The 15,010-nt window shown below is 38.5% G+C and overlaps 1 protein-coding gene across 2 annotated transcripts in view; it reads left to right on the plus strand.

Annotated features, from left to right (window-relative positions):
- The first annotated feature begins 4,441 nt into the window (after positions 1–4,441).
- Positions 4,442–15,010, plus strand: part of mocos (molybdenum cofactor sulfurase) — a 109,354-nt gene continuing 98,785 nt past the window's right edge. The window contains exons 1-3 of one of the 2 annotated variants that reach the window (XM_041244951.1): positions 4,442–4,820; positions 7,948–8,037; positions 8,635–8,701. In XM_041244951.1, the coding sequence (XP_041100885.1) occupies positions 4,691–4,820; positions 7,948–8,037; positions 8,635–8,701 (287 nt within the window). In that variant the 5' untranslated portion in view covers positions 4,442–4,690. The remainder of the gene's footprint in view (positions 4,821–7,947; positions 8,038–8,634; positions 8,702–15,010) is intronic. The other variant, XM_041244952.1, reaches the window with a different exon arrangement.

Genomic DNA, 15,010 nt, shown 5'->3' on the forward strand with positions numbered 1-15,010 from the left:
TACAGGCGAAATAGTGAAAACATTGGGTACTGCAAACTTAACTGTACAGTACAGAGAGACTGTTAAACAGCTGCCAGTAGTAGTAGTGTCTGGCAAAGGACCAAACCTACTGGGCCTTGGTTGGATTAAGGAGTTGGAATTAAACTGGGGCACTGTAAACCAGATAGGTAGAGATAAAACAACACTCCAGGATGTGTTGAAGAAACATGAGAATGTATTCAAAGAGGAATTGGGGACATTGCGAGGCCCACCGGCTAAAATATATGTTGACAAAGAGGCAACACCAAGGTGCTTTAAGCCAAGACCTGCGCCTTATGCTATGAAACCGAAGGTGGAGGCTGAGCTGGACCGCCTCTTGAGAGACAAAATAATTGAACCAGTGGAATTATCTGAGTGGGCAGCTCCCATAGTCCCAGTGCTAAAGCCTGATAACTCTGTGAGGATTTGCGGAGATTACAAACTTACTGTAAATCGGGTGTCCAAACTGGAACAGTATCCCATTCTCAGAATTGAAGATCTTTTTGCAAAGCTCTCAGGAGGGGCAAAATTCAGCAAATTGGACATGAGTCATGCCTATCAACAGGTAATATTGGATGAGGAATCAAAAAAGTATGTAACTGTAAACACACACAAAGGGTTATTTACTGTAAACCATCTTCCATTCGGGGTTTCATCCAGTCCAGCTATCTTTCAGAGAATTATGGAGGGTAGGGTTTGCTGCAGGGAATTCCCCATGTAGCCATTTACCTGGACGACATCATGGTGACGGGCAAGAATGATCAGGAGCACCTGCAGATGCTAAGCGAGGTACTTCGGAGAGTGGAGGAGGCAGGCCTACGGCTAAAGAGAAGTAAGTGTACCTTTCTGGGAGGTGAGGCTGAGTTCTGGGTCACAAAGTGGATGCCACAGGACTACACCCACTTAAGAACAAGGTACAAGCTATCCAAAATGCACCTGCACCTACCAACATAACAGAGCTTAAGGCTTATTTAGGACTATTGAACTATTATAACAGGTTTTTACCTAACCTGCCAACACTGTTGGCTCCACTGCACAGATTGTTGAGAAAAGACACAAAATGGCAATGGAAAAAAGAGCAGGAGGCTGCTTTTGAGAAATCTAAAAAGCTAATGCAATCCAGAGATATACTTGTGCATTACGACAGTGAGAAAGAGCTGATTCTGTCCTGTGACGCCTCCCCCTACGGGATAGGCGCAGTACTTTCACACCTCATGCCGGATGGGTGGGAGAGACCCATAGGTTTTATGTCAAGAACACTCACATCAGCTGAATGAAACTACTCTCAGCTTGATAAAGAGGGACTGGCTGTGATTTTCGGGGTGCAACGGTTTCACAAGTATCTGTATGGTAGAAAGTTCACCATATGCACAGATCATAAACCGCTTCTTTCACTCTTCAACGAAATGAAGACTGTTCCACAGATGGTGTCACTGAGGATCCAGAGGTGGGCTGTGACACTGCGGACGTATGAGTATGTGATAGTCTACAAGGCGGGTAAGGACCACGGCAACGCAGACGCCTTGAGTCGTGTGCCACTGCTGGACTCTTCCCAATCCACAGGTCTGGAAGACAGGGTGCTGATGATGGAAGACATAGTGATAGTGACCACAGAGGAGGTGAGAGTGTGGACAGGTAAAGATTCCATACTGTCTAGGGTGAGAGAACACGTGTTAAGGGGGTGGCCACAGCAGGGGGAAGGAACAGATTTTACACCTTATTCTGCTAGGAAGACAGAATTGAGTGTGCAAGATGGTTGTGGCTTGTGGAGGGCAAGTGTCATCATCCCACAGTGAGGACGACAGGCTGTGTTGGAACAGCTGCATCAGTGCCATCCAGGGGTTTTTTGCATGAAGGCTCTGGCCAGAAGTTATTTCTGGTGGCCCAAACTAGATGAGGAGATAGAGACACGGGTAAAGGCATGTAGCAAGTGTCAGGAACACCGGAAAGCACCAGCCACAGCCCCGCTACATCCCTGGGAGTGGCCAGACAGACCCTGGAAGCGATAACACATAGATTATGCAGGACCATTTATGGGACAGATGTTTTTGATACTCATAGATGCTCATTCCAAATAGATGGATGTTTACCTGGTAACTTCAGCAACATCAGCTGTTACAATTGACTGTTTGCGAAAAAGTTTTAGCAATCAGGGATTACTAGAAATGGTAGTTTCTGATAACGGCACCTGTTTTGTCAGCTCAGAGTTCAAGGAATTCATGAACAAAAATGGTATTGTCCATGTTACATCAACCCCATTTCATGCGTCTTCCAACGGTCTCGCAGAACGAGCCGTTCAAATATTCAAGACGATGATGAAGAAAGCGGGAGAAGGAAGTATGTCAACTAAAGTGTCAAGGGTACTATTCAGCTATAGGTTAACACCTCAAACTACCACAGGACTCTCCCCAGCAGAGATGTTACTAGGGAGGAAACTTCGGTCTACGCTTGATTTAGTGCATCCCGATTTAAAGAGGAAAGTGGAACTTAAGCAGAATAAACAAAAGGAACACCACGACAAGCACACAAAGGGGAGGAGTTTTGGAGACGGAGACTCTGTGATGACAAGAAACTTCAGTTACGGTCCCAAGTGGATACCAGGAGTCATTGTAACAGTGACTGGTCCTGTATCTTTCAAGGTAATGCTGGGAGATGGCAGAATAGTACGCAGACACATAGATCAGATCCTGTCTAGACAACAGGACAACACCATTGGGTCAGAGGATATTGTGTAGGACACACCTGCAGAGGTTCTACAACCACCAGCTAGAGTAATCATGCCAGATGAACTTGTTCCAAACAATGCGGACACTGTCTCAGAGCAGCTTGCTTTGAAACCAGAGGAACAAACTGGTATTCCCCAAAGGTGGACAAGGACAATCAAAGCATGGCACAAGCTGTGCGTCGTTCCCAAAGAACTGTCAAAAAGCCTGGTTACCTGAAGGACTTTGACTTGTAAATAATTTTTTTTTTTTTAAAGTTTGAAATTAAATGTTTATGTACAGTTAAGGATGGACTATTGTGTGTAGTTGTTGTTACAGCAATAGTTCAGAGACATCTAGTGTATTAGTGTTACATTTTGTTTATAACTGTGTTTAAACTGTTTCCAAATTTTAGAGAAGCTGAAATCTTAAGGGGGGGAAGAATGTAGTAATGTGAATGTTTATGTATATAATGCAGTTCAAATTATGCCACTAGAGGTCAGTAGCGCCCTACATACTTACCCTCAACCTAGGATACAGTGGGGTCGAGGAAGCCCTTAGAGAACACTAATGTGCAGGTTTCAACAGAGATTGTTCTGATAAAGACACTGTGATTAAAGTTATACTATTGCATCTTGGATCTCTGGTTATTACAGAATTGCAGCCGAAAGTAATGAACTTAGAGGATTTAGAGTCTAGCACCCTGAGGGGTCATGCATTGCCAGTATCGCTCACAGCCCTGCCAATCCTTGCCACTGGTTGTTTGTATAATATTCTACACTTATGTGTTATTAAATTTCATAACGTGCAATCAGTGTGGTGTTATTTTGTGGTACAAGGGAAAACGTGGTACCCCAGGTACTGCATTTGCCGGGGCTTGCGCAAATAATTTTAGCTCAGAAAATAACGAAACGCCCATCTGAACGGGGTAGGATGTATTGAGTTTGGCCCTTAAAGTTGTTTTTAATATCTTTTTTTTTTTTTTTTTTTTTTACAATTCAGCAAATATGTGTGACTTTAACAGATGAGCAAAAAATTGGGTTATCTAAAATTGTAAACATATACGTTTTTGTGGGTGAACTACACTTCGTCTTGTTCGTAATGATTTGTGCAGTAGTCAGTCACAGCATTGACAGCATACCTTTTTCTTTTTAATGTAAATTTGATTAATACAGAACATACTCTGGCGATCTTGGCTAACGCAGACAGGACAGAAGACGCAGACATCACACAAGACGAGACAATCAACAGACATGTGGAGGGGCGGGCGCGAACCAGGGACATCTCGCACTAAAAGCATAGCGCCGATACCGCTGTAAAAAAAGACACCGCTCCATTGCAAGAGTGTATATCTGGTTTATTGTTAATTTATTTAATACCCGGAGCATATTCGAGTTAAAATATTGAACGACTGACATTTGTGAAACATTGGGATATACAGTATTTAATATTTATTGATTGCATGCAGACAGGCGTAACTGAAAAACAAAATACTGTTATTAGATTATTGTATATTGATAAGCAATAAAATATTAATTACAAACAAAAAATAAAAAAAGACCCTACACACGATGTATTCAATATGGTGCAAAATATCTTTGTCTGCTCTCTCGCATCCAGTTTTTGTAGCTGTATCGGCAGGGGTACTTGTGACCTTAACACACTGTGGCAGAGATCGACAAACCGGCAATATGTATTATGACTATGAGTAAAATGCCATCACTGTATTTCTGACAGATTGGAGAATGTAGATTAGTCTAATTTCCGTACTTCCCGATGTACACTGCGCAGGCGCCAGATATCAAAGGTTGCTAAAGTTTTCAAAAGCAGAAGAGTACGGCTTTGGTTTACAAATGGCGCAAAAACAGAAAACTTCACTGTCCTGCAAACAATCCATGTGCTGACTTCAACTTATCCAGGCTAATACGGTTTATTTTTTAGCTCTAAATAAAGTTAGTGAAATCCAAGCAATGGACATCAAAGAAGCTTCTAGTTTGGAAGAGTTGTGCACTTTCGAAGGTTTTAAAAAAGTTTGGAAACATTACGGCTATGACAGTGACTTACAGAAAATGAAAGGCGAGGAATTCTGCAGAATTAAAGGTACAGTGCTATAACTCAAAGTGGAAAGTGTTTTGTGTGTATGTTTGTTTTTTTCTGGCGCAATTTCAGATAAAAATGCTATATTGTCACAACAAACATAACTGGTAATAAAACATGGTTATATGCTACCTATTATTATTATTATTATTATTATTATGAATCATACACGCAACAAATGATTATACCTATACTCATATTTATATGTACAGTAGTTATATGTATGTCCAATATTTTAAATAAATAACACGTTTTATACTCTTTGATATATGTATTAATTTGGATGTTTAATTAAAGCAGCGCTACTCAGTCATTTCTGTTGCCCTCATGCTTTCCACGTGACTGGTTTGACACAGCAATTCATAATTGTTTATTTACACAACGCTTATTAACATGTGTCTTGTTGGTCATCGTCATTCACAGTTATTCCGCAGTCTCAACACCATAACTTGAGTCCAAAGAATCACTTAACAAAGAACGGTTATTTTTCAGGTTAATATAGCAGTATTCCACGAGATCAATTTTTTTAAATGGGTGTTTTATTTATTTGTTATTTTTCCTCCATAAGCAATATACAAATAAGCCATTTATTGAAATATTATTAGTTGTACACGTGTTTTGCATAAGAAATTCCAAGGTATTATAATATATATACATTGTGTTTTTGTATGTCTTGAAGGTTCCATATATATATACTTATATATATATATATATATTTAATAATAAAAGATCAAATGGAGTCGTCTCTGTCTCACTCTTAGGGTCATCATCTCACTGTATTCTAACCCTAAATTAAAAGAATTATTTAAATAAATTGAACCTCGGCCAAATTACTAATGCAAATAGCCCCCGACTGTGACACACCTGACACCACTGACTCAAAACAACTAGAATGGGGGATGAAACGTTTTCACCACCTACAAACTTGATGGTGCTTTATGCAAACTTGATGGTTAATCAGTGTACTTTACCTTATGTGTAACATGACAGCTAGTTAGCAGAAAATCTAAAGTAGCTAACCATATTGAACCTTTATTATTATTATGTAACAATTTTTTTTTTTTTTTGTTCCTGGGTAGTAAGTGTTATTTCCTAATTGCTTATGCCTCAAAAGTATAGAAAATGGCTATTATTCCCCACAAACTTTGCTTTTGTGAGCAGGACAGTGATATTTCAAAATATCACTATTTCCAATGGGAAAACGGGCAAATGTGTGTCTTTTCATTCACACAAAGTCAGAAGAAAACAACATATGAATCCCAATTAACATGTATTTATACTAAAGTAATACAAAAATGACTACAAAAGATTTAGAAGTGAGTAGTTTTTTGAGATTTACGATTATACTGTAAATTGAACTGTAAACACAATTTGGATTCATATGTTGTTTTTTTCTGACTTTATGTGAACGAAGAGACACATTTGCCCGTTTTCCCATTGGAAATAGTGATATTTTCAAATATCACTGTCCTGGTCACAAAAGCAAAGTCTGTGGGGAATAATAGCCATTTTCTATACTTTTGAGGCATAAGCAATTAGGAAATAACACTTACTACCCAGGAACAAAAATTGTGTTACATAGTGTAATAAAAGAGAAAACTAAAAATAACAAAACCCATACTTAGAGTCTTGGCCACTCCCCAAACATCAAGGCCATTAGAAACACAATAAGCCAGAGTAAACAAGTGTGTTTTTAGTTAATTCCAATATCTTTAGGCAGGAGCTTTTAGACATAACATGTCTTTAAACTGTAACCCATATAAGGTTCACCTCAGTTCACACTGCCCAGTTGACTGTGTTTCATTAAACAGGTACAGTAGTTACATTGAAGGACAAAGCATTAGTGGCACAGACTTTTTTGTGCAATTTGGCTGTCCCTCACATGACTGCAGATGGCATCCTTGTACCGTATTGTTCTATGTATGAAATATTTTAACCAGATTGCAGGTCATTATTTATTGCAATTTGATATTCTTCTGAAGGAAATAGAATCTGAAGAAAGTTTCTGGGACTTGAGCCTTTACATCCACGAGAGAACAGCTTTCTGCATTGTTTATGTTTCACACTGTTAGGCCACATCTCCCCACATTTTTTTTGTTTTATCCAAACTTGGCTTGAGCGACTAATTTGGATAATTTAAAAATTCTAGATCTTTATGGAAACATGCAGTAAGTAGTTTGGTCCTATGTAGTCACAGCAGTTAGTCCATTATTCAGTTTGTTACTCTGTTGATTTTACATTCCCTGTGACTCTCAATCAATAAACTGTGTAAATAAGCGTCAGTCGCAGAAGGGCTGGTAATAGCTGCTCTGCTGGTAAGTGTGTTTATTCTGCCACCACAATTAACCCTTACAGTGTCCTCCCCTTTATTTGAAGGCTTTGTATCATTTACTTTAAGGATGAAGGATTTATTCCTTGCAGAATTGCTGAGAAGCCGAAACATGAGACCCTACATTCTTGTACTGTGATGTGGTTTTCTCCGTCCTTGCTGGAATGTCAGACTAGTGTCTAGATTTTATGAACCATTGGTAGAATGGTACCACAGTGGTCATTAAAGACACAATCATTAACCAGTTCATTGACTGTTGAATGTCTTGGCTTTTATGAACCTCAGTTTAACATTAATTGATCCAATAAACACCCTGGTGCTTTATTTGGAGCCTAAACCTCTTCCGTTTAATTTTGTGACAAGAAAACTGTTTTTCTCAATGTATATATTGCATTACTTTGTATAATGAAATACACTGTTCTCAGTGCATTAACAGTTGTTGATTACATTCCACCTTATTTAAGGTCATTTTGTTTTGAGCTGATGTTACTGAAAAGCGCTTAAGAGGTGTCTTGTTGTGCTTGAAGATCCAGTGTAAGACAACGTGTTCTAGAAATGACATATGGGTATGAGATTTCATATCAGATGGCTGAAGATTACAAGTTTGGTCTTTCTTGTAATAGCTGGTCTGACATTTAATCATTTGAGCCAACCAGACCAATATATCTTACTGAATATCTGTTCAAGTACTGATCAGATTGTGTCTGTCTAACAGGAGTTAGTATTTTATATTGCTTTATCAAATCTCGAATTACTACTCGAGATGGCAAAGTTTACTTCAATTTGTTCTTTTCTTGGCAGGAATTACCTATCTTGATCACGCAGGCACTACACTCTTTTCACAGTCGCAGATTGAGGGATTCTCTCGAGATCTTGCTGAAAATGTTTACGGTGAGTAGTTCTACTGCATTTCAGTTTTGGCAAATTGGTTTAATCATTCCTTCCTCTACTATGTTGTTTCATGCACATTTTATATTGTTATTCCTTGCATTTGCACATGCTTCAGAATAGGGGAGTGTGTTTTAACACATTTGTTTATTTTTTCCCATTAGTAGACTCTACAATGCTACAAAGTTAATATTACTTTTGTGCTCCTACCTCTCACAAGGCAATATTGTCATTGGAATAGACCCAGGCCATAGAGCAGTGCTGTATTTGTGATGGAGTCCACCCCTTACTTAAGGAAGCTAGGATGAGACAGTGAGATGTGAGGTGTTCCCTGTCTATTTATGTGGGGTTTTTTTGTGACCGATTCACAAATCTTAATATCATTAGTTATTTAAAGAAAGTCAAATTTTCGGAATAAATATATTGTTCTACACTGTTATTGGCTTCTTTAACAACAGCCAAAAACAGTTTCAAGACTATCAAACATAATTGCATTTATAAAAACTATCATTTTGAAATAACTCATGTAGTATAGGACCCCATTTCAGTGTGTTATTTACAAATATGACTTAACAAAATTGCCTTGAAATTGTCTTGCAGGCAATCCTCACAGCCACAACCTCAGCAGCCGACTGACGCACGACACAGTGGAGCACGTCCGTTTCAGGTAAACCTGTGACTGCTTATCCATATTGACGATTGCAATCTCCTCCTCCTCTCAGCCCATTGATACATCGGATTATCATTCCATTGCCCTGGAGCTGTAATTGGTATTTGAATATAGAATTGTGCTTTTAACCCTCCAGGAAACAAGCAAGGGTAACTAGATTGCTGTTTTCTGCTCTGTGGCTGTGCAGCATCAAACTGTTCTTGGAAGCTAAAAACAGGGTTACATAAAATGTTTTATGACGGTGCTTGCTAAAGTAATCTAGATTGAAATTGTATGTATTCTTACCCCAATTATATACCATAAAATGTACATAAAAATATAATAAACACTTAAGATACCTTAATTCTTTACCATTAAAACGTTGCAGGGTGCTTAAATTTTTCAGGTGCAGTAACATTTAACCTATTTATAACCCAACCCACCCCCCCCACCCCTGGATATTGTGGTGGAGGGTGTGTGCAGGTCACATACCTAGAGAACTGCTTATCCAATTTGGGCATTCTTTTGCACTGATTCTGTTTATACTGAAGAAGCATCTAAGTCTGTTTGTCAAACTTACATTTTTACATGTGCATACAGGTGGATTGAGGTTATGGGTATATGCCTGTCCTATTTTTTGTTACCGATAGCCCTGGTTTTGCATTTACAGCTGTGACGTGGATGAATCGTGTGGTTTCCATGCAAGTTTTTATTTTTTTAACTCGAGACATTTACATGAGAAAAATGTCTTGTGTAAATTCCTTTTTTGCGTTTCTGTTCGCTCAGTTTATTTTACTCGAGTAAACCAGGATTTTCACCCGACGTCATGCAAATGAATGGGAAAGGTGGAGGTTGATATGTAAATTAGCTATGCATAAAGTACTCGTGCTGTTTTTGAAGATTACTAGTGAAATTCTGTGAAAATGTGGTTTCCATGCGCAGAGAACTGGTACACGAGTGAATCTAAGCTGCTGTAATAAAGCAAAATACATCATGCCTGGCTGGTTAATAATGTGTTTTACTGCTCTTGCCCAAATTGTTTTTCAAATGCCGTCAGTAGTGAATACTGTTTCAACTAATATATCTTATGACATAAGAATTAAAAATAAACTCTGAGGTATAAAATGAAACTGACCAACACGTATTGCAGATCACCATGGCTGAAAAAAAAAAAAAAATACACACACAAACACACACACACACACACACACACACACACTACCCTGGCTTAGAAGCCCTACCTGTCCAGACGACTGACAGCTGCTGAGGAAGGTTACCTCACAACTGTGAAGGTTACCTGAGCCACCACTTTCAATTGGACAGCAGCGATCTGAAGAGAACTGAAGATTCTCTCCTTTCTTTTAAGTGTTACATGTTAATGATGCAAACAAATAAAACACAATCAGTACGTTCATTTGCAGTTTTAATTGGTCAGTTCTGAGAGTTCATCAACTTGTTGAATGCTTATTGCTGTTTTGGGCAATCGAGCTGGCTGATGACATCCAGTTTACCAACTATATTTACTAACGTGGTGGGCAGACACACATTGTTTGTGGACATATACTGGGACAAATTTTTTTTTAAAAAGGACGGGAATTAATTCAATTACATTTTAGCAGCTCACTTGCTCTTCGTGTTTAACTTTAGCGTAGTTGTTACAGCAAGGGTATTCTCAAACAGCTGCTTTAATACTATAACAAGGGCATAACACAGTTCATGGTGTTTTTTTTTTCAGAACTGTAAACCCACAAGAGATATACAACATGACAGTCCAGACACAGCAACAAAACAATAATAAAAAGCCTCCTGCATTATCATTAAGGTGAACTACACCACTGCTGACCATAAACTTGCCCTTCAGCCACTACTTTTTGCTGTCATTATAGTTAAGGATAAATATGCTCATTAGCATTTATATGTGAAATGTGGGTTTCCATGCGAAACTGGGCATGGATTTTCCCTGTGTGTTTTGTCATTTACATGAGTAAATGAGATTTACCCTATCCCTCTCTTTGGCCGTTTTTTTTGGCCACAAACCTGATTTACCCGTCTAATAATAATAATAAGTATGTATTTGTATTCATTTATTGTTATTATACCCTGCAGGGAATGGATATTCCAGGTGATAGGGTTATATTAGAGACCCTATATCTGGAGAATTGGTCACCCAGTTTTCATATGTTGGGCTGATGATGGCTAGGTACTGTCTTTTGGAATTGCTGAAAGTCTGAGTGAACATGTATTATATGAAGTTTTCACTGTATCCAGGGCAGCATGCCCCAGTGTCAGTATGCTTTATCTTCCTGTGGTAAGCACTATTGGGTTTTCTAGCATCAGAAAAACACTCAGGGCCATGGGTGAATATATCACTTGCAAGACTGTAATGCTGTCTAAGTGAATGGAGGAAAGATTGCCAAGTTTCCTCTTTGCTGATTAGAAACGCTTTTGAATGGAGTGTTTCCATGCTGGCTGGAAATAACATTTTATTCCTGGCTGGGGATGCATCTCACTGGTGGTCTTTACATCTGTACTTATGTATGTCACACCTTAAACCAGTGTCTTGAACAGTCGTTCTCAAAATCTTTTGTAAAAGCAAAGTGGAAGGTAAGGTAGGTTAGTGTCCCTGACTGAGCCACCAACATCACTTCCGAGTACAAACCCAGCCCAACATTTAGCTTATGCAGTCTGATGAGGCTGGGTTCATTGCATTTATATAGCGCTTTTTATACAAAAGTATTGCAAGCACTGTACAGTACATAGCAGAAAAAAGAACAAACCACAATACATTTGTATAGCATGTCACACATACAACTGCCACAGTCAGCCCCTTTTAAATAACAGTATACACGTAATACAAAAGCAGCAATTGTAAAGTTACATTAAAACCCACAAAGATAAGAAAGCCATTTTATAAAAGTCGTTTTTAGTCTTGACTTGAAAACTGTAACGGTCCTAGCTGACAAACAAAAGCACAGCATTCCATATTTTAAGCGCTCTACAAGAAAAAGCCCTACCTCTTGTGTTGCTTTTGTTGACCCTAGGAATAACCAGCAGCCTTGCATCCTGTGATCTCTGAGTGTGGTTTGAAAGATACAGGGTCAGTAACTCCTGCAAATAACTAGCTGCTAATTCATTTAGGGCCTTGTAGGTTAACAGAAAAAATCTTAAAGTCAATTATATACTCTACAGGGAGCAAATGTGAAGAGGCCAGAACAGGGGTATATGTTCACTTTTCCTGGTTTTAGTCAGAATTCAAGCAGCGTTATTCTGAACAAGCTGCAAGCGAGATACCACAGGTTTTGGGATACCAGAAAAAAGTGCATTACAATAATCAGTACTATATGAAACAAAGGCATGCATTAGTCTCTCTGCATCAGATACAGAAATAATTAGACGCAGATGCGTGCAGTGCAGGCAGGTTGGGAGGGAGACCAAGAATCATTCGATCTCTGTCAGAGTCTCATATGATGGATCAGAATCAAAGATGACCCCCAAACTCTTAATTTCTAGTTTAAGTTTTTATGGGAGACTGCAAGGGTCGAGCTCATGTAATCCAACATTTCCTTTTAGTTGGTTCTGTGATATCACTAGCACAGCATAGCAATGGAAGTTCACTCCGTGTCTGCAGATAATGTCACCTAACGGTAGCACATATAATGAAAACAGCAAGGGACCTAGAATGGAGCCCTGTGGAACACCATAGACAACTTCGATGATGCCAATTTTACCTCCCCAACAGAGACAAACTGAAATCTTTCAGAAAGATAAGATTTGAACCAGGATAGGACAAGGCCAGACAGTCCTACTTTGCCTTCAAGATGATTCAGTAGGATGGAATGGTCTACAGTATCAAAGGCAGCACTTAGATCAAGAAGAATTAATACTGTTGGAAAGCCTGAGTCGGAGCTTATCAGCAGATCATTCACAACTCTGACAAAGGCCGTCAAGGTGCAATGTGCAGCACGAAAACCAGACTGAAACTTGTCAGATATACCATTCAGAGTTCGAATTTTTTTAATTGAATTTCAACAGCTCTCTCTAGAACCTTATCTAAGACTGGTAGGTTGGAGATTGGCCTATAGTTATTCAGAACTTTAGGGTCCAAAATTGTGTTTCTTAAGCATAGGCTTTACCCCAGCTACCCTAAGTGCTGAGGGTTGTAAACTGGAGGGAAGTGAACCATTTATTATTTTTTAATGTGAGTATTAATAACACTAAGAACATCTTTTAATAGTTTTGTAGGAATAGGATCAAGAGATCATGTAGTAGCTCTCACATGTTGAACTACCTCTCTCAGTTCTTGTAAAGTAATCTAAGAAAAAGCTCCCTAGTAGGTTTAATAGTTGTAGTTGGTAAAATTCTGCCAGAGTCCTCCCTAATAGAAGTTGTCTGTGGAATCTCATTTCTTATGTCTAGTATTTTATTTTTAAAGAAATGTAAGAAGTCATTGCAGCTGTGAGAGGAGCCAATGTCAAGGGTAGGACTATTAGGGGAAGGAATAATGAATTTTTTCTAGGGTAGCTAAAGGAAATGTAGGATTATTTTAATTTCTTTAACATGCATTTATTTATTTATCTCAGATTTTGCTCTAGGACAGCAGGATGGATTGAGGTGCAAACACTCATCTCAGATGGAGACAGACAAGCAGGGAGGCAACAGTGTTCCAGCATGACTATATCTCTGCATTCTTGAATTGAGAGTCACTGCTATTTTCGTTTTGGGCTCCCTGTCACAGAAGTGGAAATGGAATACTAGGACTTTACACAGTAGACTCTGAGACACTTGACCTTTGTTGAAGGAGCTTCAGCTACTGTACTGTATCTCTTTAGTATTGATTTGTTCTTTTGGCAGTAGCTTTAAATTGAAACCTAACAAAATATAACTTTGCATCAGGATGTACTCATTACAGAACCGTGAAATAAAAGGAGAGGAAAAAATATATATAAAATAGATGTATTTTTAATGTTTCTTCACATACAAATAATAGAGTTGCACTGGATCCAAAGCTTTTTTATGGATATAAATCTGCTTTGATTTTAAGCAAGACATTGGTGTAACCTTGGGGATTCTAGGTAGTGACAGGTGTAATGGCAAGACCAAGGAATCTGAGACTTTAAGCAAGTTGTAACTTCTCCGTTTCAGTTTACATTTCAGCTTAAAATTAAAAAATGTCCAAAAATGGTTGGAAAGGCCAAATAGATTCCAAATGGTGGCAGCTGCATTTCAGCGGGATAGTCTGAGAGGCTGGTTGATAGGGGACAACGGGTATCTACTGAAGCAGTTGCTACTCACACTGCTGCTCAACCCCACAACCTCTGCCGAACAGAGGTATAACTGTACCTTTAAATGTGCTCGTACTGTAATTAAGCAAACATTTGGAATCCTCAAAATGTGATTCCGATGTTTAGATGTCTCTAGGGAACACTACAGTACATTCCTCAGAAGGTTAACAATATCATCCTGGCTTCTTGTGTTTTACATATCGTAGCTCTCCGTAATGGATGTTGAACTTACAAAGGAAAGATTACAGGTTTTGAGGGAACCAGATGTTGAACTTGAAGCCCCTGTGCTGAAGTGCCAGGCAGGTCAGACAAAGCCTTTATAGACGGGTTCACATAAGTGGTACGCAGGTACGAATGCAGACCAATAAAAAAAAAAATAATAATTGTATAAGACACAAATGTGTACTGTCAGTACATTTAACAGGAAAGCATTTATAATAAAGGCAGTATGGAAAACTCCTGAATCAAAATTTCTACATTTTAATTTTCTTCCTTCTTTTTTTTGTTTCAAAATACCCTCCATTCACTATTGCAGATGCACAGGTGCTCTTAAAGGGAATATTGAATCCTTATTACTCCCCCCACTGTGCTTTGATGAGTGACCCAGCTTCTAAATCACGCACAAATTTGCTAACTAGGTCCCTTTGTGTTTTAACGCTTGTAGTTTGGCAACCTCAAATCAGAAATTAAAACCCAATACAGTACTCCCCCTTTATAACAGCGTAGTTGGGAGCCATAGTTAAAAGACCATGCTATTTGTGTTCCACCTTATAACGAGACTACTAGTGTTGTGTAAAAGGCCTTAAGTAGCTGTTTCCAATAATATAAGGTATTTTGTTGTGTATTTTTTTTTTTTTTAATGTGCCGCAAGCCCCCAAAAAAATAATAAAAAAAATTATAATAAAATAACATTTTATAAACTGCCAATTTTGACCCCTTTCTAAGTTAGAATAATATTAGAAAATATATATTTTTTAAAATTAGGACTTACAGTTGCAAAGTTTTAAATAAAAAATTAGCATGTCACTTGTAATTACCAAAGAAC

The sequence above is a fragment of the Polyodon spathula genome, chromosome 3, assembly GCF_017654505.1.
Source record: "Polyodon spathula isolate WHYD16114869_AA chromosome 3, ASM1765450v1, whole genome shotgun sequence".
In the NCBI taxonomy this organism is placed as follows: Eukaryota; Metazoa; Chordata; class Actinopteri; order Acipenseriformes; family Polyodontidae; genus Polyodon; species Polyodon spathula.